This window comes from Eriocheir sinensis, chromosome 12 (genome assembly GCF_024679095.1).
Source record: "Eriocheir sinensis breed Jianghai 21 chromosome 12, ASM2467909v1, whole genome shotgun sequence".
Taxonomy (NCBI): domain Eukaryota; kingdom Metazoa; phylum Arthropoda; class Malacostraca; order Decapoda; family Varunidae; genus Eriocheir; species Eriocheir sinensis.
The window spans coordinates 14,930,926-14,947,163 of NC_066520.1; the positions used below are offsets into that span (position 1 = coordinate 14,930,926).

Below are 16,238 nucleotides of genomic sequence, written 5' to 3' on the forward strand. Positions count from 1 at the left end.
TTATTTAAATTAAGCTATAACTACCGTAGAGCGGTTAATATAGCTCACATAATAGCCTACGCGTGATATCCTTGACTAGTGATAATTATATAGTAATTAAGTTTGACCACATGTGCAGTGTTTTCAAGTGCAGTCATCAAAAGGAGCGGATAGTTCACATTTTCCCTTGCAGAATATATATATATATATATATATATATATATATATATATATATATATATATATATATATATATATATATATATATATATATATATATATATATATATATATATATATATATATATAAATCTTAATTATCCTTTATTTTATTTTATTCCTTCCACTAATTTCCCAACATCTGCATGCCTGAACACGGCCAACTTAATTTCCTGGTGGACTTGATAGAGGGTGAGCTACTGTCTAATGATGAGATTGTCAAATATTTTAGAAGCAACGAGACCTACCTAATTAATTGAGCCTGACACATATAATACACGATATCCTTGACTGGTAGTGATAATTGTGACGAAACGACTACAGCGTTTTCAAGTACCATATGCGGTCATCAAGCAGCATGAGGTCACATTTTTCCCCTTGCAAACGGTGAAATAAGAAAAAAAAAATCTGAAATACCAAGCTCGACCAACACCTCCTTCAGCTTAACATTAACTAAAGTGGAAACACCATCTGAATAATATAAATACACTTCACTACGGATTTCTTACCATGCAGAAGACATCATATATATTGCACCAAGCTACAAGGATGGAACAAAAAGTGGCTGCTACAAATCAATGAAAAAAAAAGTAAGGCACCTTGGGAGGGCCGGGATATCCAGCATACCAATACCATGCACATGGGAAATACTCCACTATATATCCACCACAGAGGGAGAGAAAGACCTGAGAGTATAATAATTATGTGAAAGCCAAATCCGTATCAATCGCAGCGGACGGGTTAATTAAAGACAGTACCTAGCCAAGTTTTTATTCTTATTTATTTTTTTTACTTCCCCGCCCGTAGGTCTGAACATCTATGTAAATCTATGTAAATCCTCCCAGAGCAGCAAAGCATTGGATCCCAGGCGAGGGCGGTGGTCACGGCGCCTATGATCGGCCATATTGGTGCTGGCTGCGGGTCGCCACTATGTCCACCTTGTCAGAGAGGGAGAGGAACAAGCTGGTCCAGGAGAAGTGTCAGAGCATCCTGTCCGACCTGCTGAAGGACGAGGACAACAAGTACTGCGTGGACTGCGACGCCAAAAGTAACGGGGCGGGCGATCAGCTGGGCGGGGGGCGGCGCTCGAGTTGACAGGCGCCTCTAAATATTTGACAGCAGTATTTAAATCAGGCCGTAGCGGTGTAACTAGTGGGCAGTGGCTTCTGTATTTTTGGCAGTAACTACTGAATAAATGTGGGGTTCTGCATATTTGACGGTTGCTTTTAAATATTTGGCAGTCGTATCATTTGACAGGCTTATCATTTGACTTGTCTAATTATTTGACAGTGGTATTTAAATCAGACCGTAGCGCTGTAGTGGGCAGTGGTTTCAGTATTTTTGGCAGTAACTTCTGAATAAATGTGGGGTTCTGCATATTTGACGGTTCCTTTTAATTATTTGGCAGTCTTATCATTTGACTTGTCTCTTAATATTTGACAGCAGTTTTTTAATAAGACCATAACGTTGTAAATAGTTGGCAGTAGTAGTATTTTTGGTTGTAAATTTTAAATAAATGTGAGATTCTGCATATTTGACAGTATTTTCTAAACACATGGGTTTCAACATATCAAATTTGACAGTCTTATCATTTTATAGGAGCCTCTAAATAATCTAAATAATCTCAATGCCTAGAATAGTATACAGTATCTTCTTACTATTGAGAGTAACATAAATATACAACAACTGCATATTTGACAGTACCCTTTAAACACATGACGGTTTCTACATACTTGAGACTAGTTTCTAAATATTTGACAAGAGCTCAGCCTCTGACAAGTCTATCAGGAAAGTTAGTCGTGATCACTCATGTAGATGTTAGGACATTAGTAGAAAGAAGCTGAAAAAGGGAAGAAATGTGAGCTAGTGAGGGAAATCCCCGTATCTTGGGAATCCCACTGTTTCTGTGTTCCCTCCTAATGGGCAGGACATAATTTGTATATATTACTGAGATTGTTTTTAGCATTTTTCGTTTACTACAATCACCACTGTGTCAATGGTAGTTGATGCTATTTTCCTGATCCATTTTCATGTGTAATTTATTGCTCAGGCAACCATTTCTGTTGCAAATTACTGTCATCAAAGATTTTACCAGCTAATGAAGTGGGTAAATATCCAGAATCACACTTACTCCACTAGGGCGGAGCGGACCACCATAGCCTGTGCAGTCATGCCGCATTCACTTAAACTACTAACAAACCCGCCACCTTAGTCTAATGGATAGTAACTTTGGCTATTATTTAGAGATGAACCATCTATTTCAGAGGCACCATCTTTTCATGTCTGTGTAAGATTTTATACTTTTCATGTGGAGATATTTGTTAATGCTATAAAACAGGTAGAGGAGATATGGTGAAACAGCTAGAGGAGATATGGTGATAGCTTACTCTTTTTCTTGGCTATATGTTACTCTTCTTGGCGGTTTTGTAGCGAAAGGTCATTATTAGATAAAGGTGTAGTTTTGTAAATTAAACAAGTATATCTCTGGGTCACAGAGTCCATTCTGGGGGTCAAGATGGGTGAACAATCTGCACCATGGTGTTTGTTACTCATTTGTTATTTAATAATTTATTGCATTTAAGTCACATGGGTAATGAAACACCTGAATTTACTCTATTCTATGCTCCAACATGATCACCGCACATAACGAAACACATGAGAAATTAATCCAGACAAGGAAAGGTTTTGCCGGCGCAGGGGATTGAACCTGTGACCAGTGAGACGGGAGAGCCACTCCTTAACCAGTCAGCCAAAGAGGTACCCCATTCACAGAGTGCGGTATGGGAGACTTGCCCATCAGGCAAGTCAGCTGCACTACACGGCTCCTGATTCCTATTTAGATTAATTTCTGAGTGTTGAGATTTTCCATTTTCTATGAACTCTTCGGAGAGCATGGGCCATCACTGTACCTGTTACCCCTTCGGGGAGACACAACAGAATCACGGGAGAGGATGCACACCACCTTGCCACCAGTGAAATGTCAGAATTTTCTCTTTACCACACTCCAACGCGTCCACCGCGTGTAACGAAACACACGAGAAATTAATCCAGACAAGGAAAGGTTTTGCTGGCGCTGGGGATCGAACCCGCGACCAACGAGACGGGAGAGCCACTCCTTAACAGTCGGCCAAAGAGGTACCCCATTCACTGAGTGAGTTAAGGGAGGCTTGCCCATCAGGCAAGTCAGCTGCACTACAGTAATATCCATTATAGCCTAGCATTATATTTTATGCTATTTCAAATGTTACCCATGAGATTTACATGCAATTAGTAACATTATATTTCTCCACAATATTGAGTCACTGAAAAGAGCCATGACCAATGCCAGCCTCTTTGTTTCCCAGGTCCCAGATGGGCATCATGGAATCTTGGTATCTTCCTTTGCATCAGATGTGCTGGGATCCACCGGAACTTGGGTGTTCATATCTCCAGGGTGAAGAGTGTCAACTTGGACACTTGGACGCCTCAACAAGTTGCTGTATGTTTTTTACACCTATTCTCCTAGATATATGCAATTTCTAGCTAGATTGAACTAATTTTAGTTAATAGACACAAGGAAATACTGATTGGCTTCTTGCTTATAAAATGTAGGTCTCTGAATCACGTTTTGTTCCAGTTGATATTATAGAAATGTTTCTTGAATGTCATAATATATTGATGGTATATTATTTGATAGTGGCTTTTCTTAGATGCTGCTTGGAATAAGCAATATATGAACAGCAGTATATAGCAAGGTTTCCCTGAATTCCTTAAAGCCTAACAACCATAAGATATTTTCAGATGGAGTGCATAATTTATTGTGGTGCTAATATAGGTTTCCTCTCACAGTGTATCCAGCAGATGGGTAACAGTAGAGCTCGTGCAGTCTACGAGGCAAATATTCCTGACAGTTTTCGTCGGCCCCAGATGGACTCTGCGCTTGAGCAATTCGTGCGAGCAAAATATGAAGCTAAAAAGTACATCGCAAGGGAGTGGGTGCAGCCTCCTATGCCTAACCCTACTTGGGATCTTGAGCTTGAAAAACAACTAAGAAAGAAAAAGAGGGAAAAGGTGAGTGAGGAAAAAGGGATGTGAGCATGAGAGGCATGAAACATATTTCCTTCCACTCTGTATCAACCTTTACATGCTGCAGGACTTGGACCAGGTATCATCAGGCTCAGTTATTAATTTGCCTCAGTTTTATCATCTACTTACAAAAATCCCCCTTTTTTCATACAGACTAGTGGGACAGTAGAATTGCCTGCGCTAGTGAATAGTCCCAGCAGTCGGGGAACCAGTGCCTCCCCCAAACCCCTGCCCAAGGCTCCTGGCAGCAAGAGTTCTTCTCCTTCCCCCAGTACAGCCAACAAGAATGCCACATCCACCGTTAATACTAGTACAGCAACGACAGTCTCCAGTGCGACACAAGACTTATTGGGATTAGGTGAGTGTGCTATAGTCAGTCATCTATGAAAACTGGGTGCTTCATATTTGTGACAGATTAGTATTTTGTACTTAAGAGAACATTAAGCTCTGTATGTAATCACTTTGAGGCATCAGGAAGTAGCACCTACTATGCTTCAATGTCTTTATGTACTACAGAAGTACCCGTAGTTGAGGATTTGTTCATAGAATTCTGGTCTCCACTCAGAAATAGGACATAGTACCATAATCTAATCCTGTGCCTCACCAGTGTTTGTTGTTAGCTATGTAACCGTGTAAAATGCAACTGGATAATTTTGTATGTTTGTGTTGGTACATTTGTGTGTGCAAGTCATGCTGTCATTCCAAACAAAGATATTATATATCCTATTTACACTATCTACAAAATGTAGAGCACCTCCCATTTAAATCAATGTGAGAAAGCACTTTTGAAGTTTTTGTGTGTTGCAGGCGTGTCCCATGGTCGACCAAAACTATCGTATGTCTATCAACAGAGACAAACCAGGAAATTAAGATAACCCTCAATTCCTCTTGCATTATTCTCTAAGCTGCTTGCCCCCATACCTCTACCCTATATTTTTTATTGTTGGCATCTTGCACAGTGTCCAATCCACTCAGTGACTTATGCCTGTTTTCAACTCCTACCTTACTCCATTTAGAACATAATTTGATAAGGCTGTTTTCATTGTTTGACGTTTGCTCAATTTCCTCAGTTAAGAAATGTTTGGTAAAATATATATTATGGGCAACTTCATTTCAGAAACATCCAGTATCACTGCAACATCGGATTCGTCAGATCCTTTTGGAGAGTTTCTTGCTGCTCCTGTTAGCCAGACAACTACTTCAGCTTCCAGTTCTACATCAGCACCAGCTGATTCCACAAAGACAGAAGAAGAAAACTTTTTCAATCAAAAGCTGCCAGAGAGTGGGGCTGGCCAAGACAAGTTAACCAAAGATTCAATTTTAGCACTTTATGGCCAAAGTCCTTCTCAGCCTCAGCCTGCCCCTGGCATATTCGGAGTCCCTAGTGGTGTATATATGGCCCCCACTGGTGCTCCTACCACCATTCCAACTCAATCCTTAGGGCAACCACCACCAGGAATGCAAAATGGTGGAGTAGTGCCTCAGGCTCAGCAGCAGAACATGATGTTTATACCTCAGGTGTGTCTTACATGAGATGTATAAAGTACAAAGTAATTTTTGGAAGATAAGTCAAATATTTTGATATTTTTTTTGTCTAAACATACTTCTTCCTTTTGCAGCCTGGCATGCCAGTTGGAAGTGGTGTTCCCAACCCGTTCTTCCCCAATGGAGTACCGCAGGCTGTTCAGCTGTCTGCAGCTAATCCATTTGCACAGGTTGGTCTTTTTCCCATTATGGCAATAAATTATGCTATGGTACAAGAGGCTTCATCACTAACTTGGCAAAATAATTTACCCCTTCCACCTTGCATAATCACTTCTTGGCTGATTGACGAGTATATATATATATATATATATATATATATATATATATATATATATATATATATATATATATATATATATATATATATATATATATATATATATATATATATATATATATATATATATATATATATACACACACACACACACACACACACACACACATGTATGACGCATTTATGGGGTTGAATGAAATGTAGAAGGTGTCTTCCCCATCTGTTAGTTGCTAGGTTTTTGCCAGCCGACTGATCTGTTCTGAAATCTGTCTTCACTTCTGTCCTTGACTACATAATTAATCGAAGTTTAGAAAACCTAAATCAGCAAACTGTTTTTTAGATATTCTACCACAAACCTTAGAGGATATTCAAGACTGCTGTTTAACCCACAGAGCACCACAGTAAAAGTATATTGTTGACCACCTAAAAGACTGGCCAGATTTATTTTATTTTATTCTATTTATTTATTCATTTATTTTTGCAGAAATGGACATTAAACATGACTAAAACAAACAAGGAAACCAAAAAAGTACTCATCGATGCCAAATAGGGGTTCAGAGGGGTGGTGGGTTCTGGGCTAGACCGCGAGTTCAAACTTCCCACGTGGCTAGAGCTGAGGCTGTGCCACACGTTCATTGTAATCATTCATGAAACATGTAGTGATAGAACACAAAAGTTCGGTGTGTGGCAGGAGGAGGTGAGGAGTGGTGTGGCGTGGGGCAGCAGGTCACATGACATGCCAGCCTGGGGGGAGGAGCTGCATGGGTGAGAGACCACACGCTCGACTGATTTTCGGTGCAGGGTGATGTGGGGAATGATGCTCATTTTCACTCACACTCACACTCACTCATCATACTTGTAGCAGATGATTCTCCCTTTCTTTTACCATAAAATATTCTAGCAGTGCATTTCACTGGGGAAGGTTCTGGTGGGGGTGGAGAAGGGAGATCAGGACGAGGTGATAAACTTTCTTCCTCCTCCTTCTCCTCCTCCTCCTCCTCAACATTTGTTGGTGTCCTCCCTTGTGGAAATAAAAACCCTATTGGGTCATCCAAATTACCACTATCCTTGTCTTTATCCACATCCTGGGCCTCAACACCAGTAGGTGAAGGAGGGAAGGATAATGAAGCGTGAGTAGACTGCCCAACACACTCCTCAACATGGCGACGACGCACACCTACAGGGAGAAGCGGTATCCCTTCATCACTTTCCGTCTCAACCACCTCGTCTTCCCCCAGTTTATATTCATTCCCTGATGAGTCCTCTACAGTGTCACTACTCATCTGACTCAAGAGCGAGCTGAACAATTTCAGGAAGGCTAAGAAGGCAGCGTGAGGGAGCGCGGTGAGACATGGCTGGCATGAGTGGAGGTGCTCGCCATAATCACAGTACATCACGCTGCCTTGGTGACACGCGCAGCTTAGTAGCAAGATGCATACTTGTGATTAATTGGCTAATATGGTGAGGAAGCAGGCTTATGAATATTAAGCAGATTGCACCTGTATGACAGGAAATATTGGGTCTGGAATACGCGATGGATCTCATCCGTCGTTGATCCTTAGTGTTACAAAAGTTTGCGACATGTCATACGTCGTTGGTGCTCTGTGGGTTAAGGAGAGGTGCAACGAAACACAAGCAAAGAATAAATTTTGCTCATTGTTTATTAAGTGACAGGAATAAATTACCTGAACATGTTGATGCTCTCTCAGTTAACTCATTCAAAAGTATATATGTCCATCATATTATACAATAAATTATATAGACGGGGCAATAGAATCTAGTTAGATACTCAGGGAACCTGTGGACATTTATGGCGATTGAATATGTAACATGCAGAAGGTACTCTGTTCATTTTCTTGTTACAGTAATTATAATAATGTTCAACAGATGCAGTCCCAGTTAGCAAATCTCAGCATGACTGGGCAGTCAGGTGTCATGGGTCAGCCTCATCCTGGCTTTGTTGGACCTTCCCCTGGCATGATGGGAGGCATGAGCATGCCTGGGGGTATGCCTACAGCATCAATGGCAGGAACTGCCATGTCTAGCACCGTATCAACAGGAGGATTTGCAGCAGCAACCAGCAGTGGCAGTGCTGGTGCTGGTGGCACCACCACTTTGGCCACCAAATTATGGCAATAACTAGGGTGTGACTTAGGAGAACCCTGTGCTGCCACCTGACACTCCCTTGGTGCTTCAGCCCACCCACTGTAGGTTGAACCAGGTGAGTGCCCTGCCTCATCCCTGATATTAAACTTACAGAACTCCAGTCTTCTATTCCTGCAACTACCACTTCTACTTTAATTATTGTGTTGCTTATTTCTCACCTATATCATCATGCTCTCCACAGAACCAAGCAGGCCCACCAAGGCCTGCTGTAGGGGGCTGTGTTGTGGGAAAGTTTCTCCAGTTGGTGCCAGGGAACACTAAAAATGTGATTAATGTCTAAAATTTTCATGTAGTATTTTGCAATCATTTATTGATACAGTTATACTGTTACATGTAAGAAGAGTATATTTGTGTGTTGAAAATATGTTGACTGGTGTTTGAAGTGTTTTAATACATTTAAAAGAATAAAAGCTTTTTTGTTTTTGGAGATTGTAAATATGTATTTGCTGTGGAGCGCCAGGCCTGAGTGTGCTGGTGATACTCTACACTTCAAGTTCTTCAGTCACAGTTTTTTTCCAGTGACCTTAGTAGGAGTGCAAGTTGTTGTGGAACATATGTGGTTATGTTCAGTGTGGTGGTTTTTCTCTACATGTATTATCCCAGCCAGGCACACTTGAAAAGTAAGACAGTGCAAGAAGCTGACCAAGAAACTGTTGAAGTACATAAAGAAATATCATTGCACTTGAATGTGCAAACACCATAAAACACATGTACTGACACACACACACACACACACACACACACACACACACACACACACACACACACACACACACACACACCATACTTATGCATCTGTTGTATGCAGAATATAGTGGTTTTCAATTTTGGTTATTATCATTCAAATTTTCCATGGTCTAGGTTTCCTAATTTTAGTGTAAGTCATGTTGTGCAATGCTTTTCTCATATAACTTACTGAATTTTTTTTTCCACAAAACAACTATTAAGGATTCCATAAGAAATTACTGGAAAAACAGTTTTATCCTATCCTGAGAGCATAAAATGCCTTGGCAGAGAAAAGGTGATCTTGAACTGTAGTCTTCACTTACACTTGTGGGCTCTAAAGAAAACACCTACTGAGCATAAAAGTGTAAGTTAAATATATGTGTGTGCATTATGCATTATATCAAAGTTTGAATGTAAATTATTTGTGGTTAGAAGTTTATAAATTTTGCACATAGACATTGTTGCCTTGAGGAATGATGTACACAGATCATTAAATTTTTCTTTGTTATGATGACCATGTTAATGACACTTAAGTGTTAATTGTGAAGCACCTCTAGGAAGCCAAAGCTATAGATAGTCTTGGGTGTCTTACCACAGGTCAGAATTCACTGAAAATATCTCAAATGTTCTCGTGGCACACCCTTACTGACGGCAACACTTCAGAATTATGTGTATACTCAGGTTGGCCATTGATTTTCTGGTGATTGCTGGCTGTTCCTACTGCCAATAGAGAGAAATTTACACATGATATTTCAACAAATCTGTGCTTCTTCTGTATGTGGAATTTTGTTGAAGTGGAGGCATACATAGAAGTGCACTACTTGTGCAACATTTCAGCTAGCCAATATTTGTTCATGCATTTAATGTTTGTAATATATTGCAGGTTTTTCTGTTACATTATCTTTTTGCTTAGTCTTCAGCACTACCACCTTGATAGGACACTGTGTTTGTTGTGCTGACCATTGGTCAGGCTTGCGAAATGTGTCATTATATCAAAATTCTGGATCACTGCTCAAATGGTGAAAAGGTTCAGAAGGTGAAATAATCCACAGCAGTTTGTTGTACACATTTACAATTAAGACAGCCAAAATGCATGGACACAACTTTTTTATTTCTCCAGTTAAAATTTAGTTAGAGACTTAAGTCACAAGTTCTTTGCAACTAGTGTGTTGAAAATTTCATTAAACAGAACTTGCATGGTTTGATGCACTCATTGTCTGGATATATACTAATAGACATGCTGCTCCCAATGCAGCACAGATTTTTGCTGATCCTTAACTGACATTTTCCAGTCTGACATTCATATGGAATTCTTCATGTCCTCAGACTCCATCAAAAATCTTTTACTTGTGGTTTCTTCTCTATATTGAGATTTTTTTGCTCTAATTTCTTTGCCACATTAATACATCCACAATCTTCAAATCTAAAGTAACTTTTTCTCAAACACTTATCCCACTTTGACTCCTACAACAATATCCAGATTTCTTGAAGTCATCGTTACATCTCGTTCTCATCCTGCCCCTCCACCTGCAGTCTCTGAGAGCTCTAATGATATGTTACAGCAGACAACAGTTAATGCTTTGAGTACTAAGCATTAGTTTGTCTTTTTACAAAATGTTTTATGGGTTAGCTCAGTCTTGTGTTCATGGAATTACATTTTCTGGCACAGCCCAGGCCTCACTTGTAATGGAAAATCTATGGTCAATCTGTATGTACATAATATAGTGTAGTTGAGTATGATACATTGGTTGGCCATATCATTCCACAGTATAAGTAATTCTAGTATATGCATTATGTGTTCATCTTTTATATGTATATTATGTTTCATGCTTTTCACTTAGGAGTATGTATGTGCTGTGACTTTGCATCATAAATTAGCAGTAAACACCTTTGACACCAGTGTAATAATGTAATAGCAATAAACCAAACATTTGGATTCAATGAACAGTTTGTTTGGGATTTTGGTTTTAAAAACATCAATATGAGGAAAAATTTACAGAACTGATTTTTTTTCTTAATCTCTTTTTAAAAAGGTTGCACCATCTTTGCCCCTTTGTTTGTATTGTTCACAGTAAATAAAGGCTGTGCTCAATCCATCCAGTGAAGCATGCTTTGATAGATAAGTTAATGATATTAATTATTTAAAGAGCAACAACAACAAAAAAATGCAAAAAGTCTGTTCATACCATAACTGAAAAATCAGCAGCATTAATTTCATGATGAATCAAGTGACTTCTTTTACATGTGATAAAAAAATGTCATTAATTGTTTACCATAGAATGTTATGACATGTTACTCAGTTCAAATAAAATTATATCATTTAGTGTAAATGTATGGACATATGAGTAGTTCAGTTTATATATTCTTTTCATTTGAGGTTACCTGATTCAAAGGACATCAGTATCAGCATCCTGAAGCAAAAAAAATGCTGCGGTATGAAAAGCTTTGTTTCAGCACCACTAGTCTGTTTGGCATTTCTTCTTTTATTTATACAGCAGCTGTTGCCTGCCCATGTGGGATTATATTTTCTCTACCCTAATCCCTTTGAAAAATCTATTGTAGCTGGCAAAAATATTGATACATATTTTAAGTCCCATGTCTTCGGGCTAAAACAATACGTGGTGGTGATTGTCATTCACTTAGCAGATTAAATATATTCAGAAAAGTTGAGTAATTGTGACCTTGCTTTCCATCAAAATGGAGCTGCAGTGGCAGTAGCTCAAGCTTGTTGGTCAGGAGGTGATGAACATGCCTTTCGCTCTCTCATCTTCATGTGAGCTTGACCCGCTTAATTAAGAGAGTGGAAAGCCATAGTGGAGGCACAGTACATAATACAGGCATAATACCCTTAAATTCTACATGCTAATTATTATTATGCCCATGAGCTATTTAGAGTAAGAATGCACATCTTAGTTCCTGTGTATATCATAAAAAGATACAGAAGGGGCATAGTTCCTATGCTACAGATGTTGAAGTGGGCCACCTGTCAACTGTTTTTATCTTAGTACTTGTCAAAATGGTCACATAACCTTCTTTGTTTCCCCATCATGCAACTGATACCTATTCTTATCTATTATTATTATTATTATTATTATTATTATTATTATTATTATCATTATCTTATTATTATTTTTATTATTTATATTATTATTAGGAATAGATGCCTATGCTGTTACAAAGTGATTATGGCAGACATAAACTCCTGATGCAAGAGGTTCAAGTTTGGGCTGGAGTACCTTTCAACCATTTTTTGTTCAGAATACTGTCATAAATTTCCCACTCTGCTATTGTTAAAAACTGGGTCATGATGATGATGATGATTATCATTATAATTTTTTTTCTTTTTTTTCTTCTAGGATAAAGAGGATTTGAATAATGTGTCAGTATTTAGTACTTGTGTTGTTAGAGAAGAATAAAAGGGGACAATATTTGAAGAGTAGAACCCCTTCCCCAGACACTTTCTCCTATATTACAAGGTGCCCCACACAAGAAAACTTTGTGGTATATAGATAGGTAGACAGATAGATGGAAAAAGTAGTAGGGAAACTCAGGCTGAAGCATGTGTACTATATCCTCAAAAGTTTCAACAAGTGTCTTCTTCAGAGAGAATGTTAAAGACATACAGAGTAGCAGTACGTACAACCCTGCTCGCAGATCAACCTGTAGGAAGTCCTGATATCTCCATTGGGCAATTTGCACCATTTTTTGTGGCTACCTTCTTAGGGAAGCATGAATTGCATTGCTGCTGCTTTCTGTGTTCATGTGTCTGAGGTGGGCACCCGCATATGAATTCTTAATCACCCTTATGTAGGTTGATTGATTACCTTTGCTTCTATTGTCATCACTTGTAATGTATATCATGGTGTCATAAATCTTTGTTATACATATTTTTACCCATTTATTTTTCCTAGCTGCTCTATACTACTGGAGATTCTAAGCTTCACAATTAAAAAAATATTTTTAGTGTTAACCTTATATATATATATATATATATATATATATATATATATATATATATATATATATATATATATATATATATATATATATATATATATATATATATATATATATATATATACACACACGGCTTCACTAGGATTTTTCCATTTTTCCCTAGGGATCCTAAATGCCTAGGCACTTTGTGTGGGGGTCCCAAGCTAAAACTTGAGAGGCCCAAACTCGTATATAATTTTGAGAGCAATATCAATTGGCTTTGATGTGTCATTGATGATGGAGCAGAAATCAATTCAATAGCCTGTGGTTTAGGTATGGATTTATCCTGAGTTATATGAGGGTGGATAAGTGGATTGGTGAAATAGGGCGAAGGTAGGCAAGAGGGGCCTGGTTTAACTAGCTATTTTGGAGAAAAAACGCATCACCAAGACGCAGACACAGTTATTCCTGTGCATCCTAAGCTATTTTTGTTCATATTTCACCTGAAGTCTCAGTCACGGGTTATGTAAGCCCTGTATATATATATATATATATATATATATATATATATATATATATATATATATATATATATATATATATATATATATATATATATATATATATATATATATATATACTATTTTCTCTGTCCTTTTTTCATCTATTGTTGCCCAGTATTCATGTAAGCTAGCCAGCTATTAACATTGTCAAACAATTTTATTTATGTTTATAGAAAAGATTGTGTGATTACTGATGAGTCACTTGACACAGTTTGGCATTTTGTGTGTGCTCTTATTTGCTCATGACAGTTAGAATGTTATCAACATTTTTACTTGTAGGAAAAATTATTTGTATGTATCCATCAGTTATTCAGCAATAACAGTTAATTATGTGCAAGCGATAACACATGGTTGAGGAAGGCTCAATTTGATTTATGATTTACATAATCCAAGGTGCTGCTGAGCCCTCAGGAAGTGTGTCCCACTTGTGCTGTGTGTTTGTGTGCAATTTAAGGTGCTGATTATGTGTGACTGAGAAAGCCAGTTACTTTGTACATAATTGATATTTGAGGATGATGAATCTTGCAAGTAATTTAGACCCTCAGCATGCACTTATTTTGTACACAAAAGTTTTCGTCGTTTCTGATATTTCACTATAATTTCATGCGTGTCACACTCCTCAACCTACATGTGTTATCCCTAGCACAGCAACACATAATCTATCCACTGCATACATTTGTTATCAGTACAAGATACTTGGAAAACACACTAGTCAGCGGAAACCATATTGATGTTCAAATGTCTCAAGACAGTAAAATAACAAATATGGCCCTTGGCCTTGGGGTTGGCATTAGTTGAACTGTGTCATACTCCATCAAAGACATTTACTAGTATTCTCACATATCAGTGTAAGTTGCACTAAATACTACTTGGTATGGAATAAAAGATACTCATGTAAAATCCATATCCTTGTCAGTACCCAGTGAACATATTCTCATAAGCATAAACTCCCTAGGTTTCTTTCAGAATATTTAATTACTAATTTATTGACATAATACAATCTAGAATCTAACGATAAACAATGATTTGCCAGCAATAGACAAAATCCTAGCACAGCAAATATCACCTTGTTTATATTAGGTTATAGATCAAACAAAAATTTGGAAAAAATAGTTGATTTACATAGTATGTCATTACCAAATTGTTTCCTCTTCTAAATAACCTGACAGAACTTCCTAATTTTTTTCATGTTATTTCTGTGTGTATGTAGTAAAAAGACATAATTTAAAATATAAAAAAGTAATGTGATGTATTATTCTTTTATTTAAAGAGAACTGTGGTTCCATGATTGCCTTATAAATTGTAGAATTGAAATTTCCATCATAAAATAACGTGTTGATATTACTATGATATCACTAAAGGTTGACTCAGTAATTTATCTATTTTTTACCTTACTTGAAATGCCACCAATATCACTTGTGATGTTTGACCTCTACTAAAGAAGCAGTTAAATCTACACTTGGTAGAAAGGCGAAGGTTGCGAGGAGACTTGATTGAAGTCTATAAATGGATGAAGGGCTTTAATAAAGGGGATGTTAATAAGATTTTGATAGTAAAAGAGGCAGGTAGGATGCGTAGCAATGGTTTTAATTTAGACAAATTCAGATTCAACAAAGACACAGGCAAGAATTGGCTCACCAATAGTGGTGGACGAATGGAACAGGCTTGGGGGCCATGTTGTGGGTGCCAATACCGTAGATACATTCAAGAAGAGGTTAGATAAAGCCATGGATAGTGAGGTAAGGTGGGGTTGAGTGTACAGGAGCTGCCTTGTATAGGCCAACCGGTCTCTTGCAGACTCCTTACGTTCTTATGTTCTTATGTTATTATCATTCAGTGTAATCTCTCAGAATCAACTCAGCTGTGTGCAGGATAGTCTTGCAACATTTGGGTGCCTACATACAAAACTTTTTTAATCAGTGATCCTCTTTTCATTCACATGAGTGTAGTCCCTCTGTTAATGGCATTTCATGTTAACATGAATTTTCCTTCACATTGACTGTAAAGCATAATCCTTGAATTTTTGTGTGATATTTTTTGACTAGATTTTTCAGTATTTTCTACCACTTTTCCCTCAGGCTTAGTGGTTGCTTATACGTCATGTAGTATCAGAGCATCATGTGTTAGAGGAAATTAATCATTGTTTGTCTGATTAAAAATAGTATACATATTAATGATTTCGAGATTATTAGACATCTTGTGTTCAGGATTGTAGGAAGAGCACTTTCCTATGTCATCCATTGAAATTATGATTAATGTGCTGCTTAACATGTTCGTTTGTTACATAAATTGCTTGAATATTGTTCAGATATTGTCATAACTATTTTCACTTTCATTCAGTTGCATTAATGCCACATGGATAAATATTTATCTTTTAGGTCTTCATATTTAACAGAACTCATGCAAAGTTACATTTGATGCGAACTCATAAAATTTTGGCTGATATGTAATATTTAGTTTCAGTGGTACTTCATACGGAGCGGGGTTCGAACCTCTCCCGGCCACGCCGCGAAGCCTGGCACCGCAGCGCTTTAACCGGCTGTGCTATCGGAGCGTTGTGTGTGTGTGTGTGTGTGTGTGTGTCATATTTCACATAGTTACCAATGCATGATAAGAATAGAGGAAAAGGTTTCAATATAAAGTATGTAGTTGATCTTAATGAGAGCGTGTGCAGCACGTGGATGAGGCGGCGGCGAGGTGCACGCGCGCTAGGAATATCCCTCGCATCGTTTATACGCGTATATTACAAGAAAATTATCGTG

General features: G+C 37.9%; 1 protein-coding gene across 2 annotated transcripts; it reads left to right on the top strand.

The window, feature by feature from the left end:
- The first annotated feature begins 1,057 nt into the window (after positions 1-1,057).
- On the top strand, positions 1,058-14,850 carry LOC126997467 (stromal membrane-associated protein 1-like). 2 transcript variants are annotated; one of them, XM_050858568.1, is made up of 7 exons: positions 1,058-1,246; positions 3,543-3,676; positions 4,027-4,248; positions 4,417-4,621; positions 5,381-5,781; positions 5,883-5,978; positions 7,188-7,918. In XM_050858568.1, exons 1-7 carry the CDS (start codon positions 1,129-1,131, stop codon positions 7,188-7,190), a joined length of 1,179 nt encoding a protein of 392 aa, XP_050714525.1. In that variant the 5' UTR covers positions 1,058-1,128; the 3' UTR covers positions 7,191-7,918. The 2 variants fall into 2 exon arrangements, with proteins under 2 accessions (XP_050714525.1, XP_050714524.1); XM_050858567.1 differs by lacking the exon at positions 7,188-7,918 and adding an exon at positions 7,973-14,850 and having other exon boundaries at positions 1,059-1,246.
- The last annotated feature ends 1,388 nt before the right edge of the window (positions 14,851-16,238 follow it).

What these genes read in the sequence shown, in the direction of transcription:
- LOC126997467 (XM_050858567.1), top strand. Translation starts at nt 1,129, where the DNA reads ATGTCCACCTTGTCAGAGAGGGAGAGGAACAAGCTGGTCCAGGAGAAG. An exon ending in GAAAGAAAAAGAGGGAAAAG is followed by an intron (nt 4,249 to 4,416) that starts GTGAGTGAGGAA and finishes TTTTTCATACAG; the next exon opens with ACTAGTGGGACAGTAGAATT. An exon ending in ACATGATGTTTATACCTCAG is followed by an intron (nt 5,782 to 5,882) that starts GTGTGTCTTACA and finishes TTCCTTTTGCAG; the next exon opens with CCTGGCATGCCAGTTGGAAG.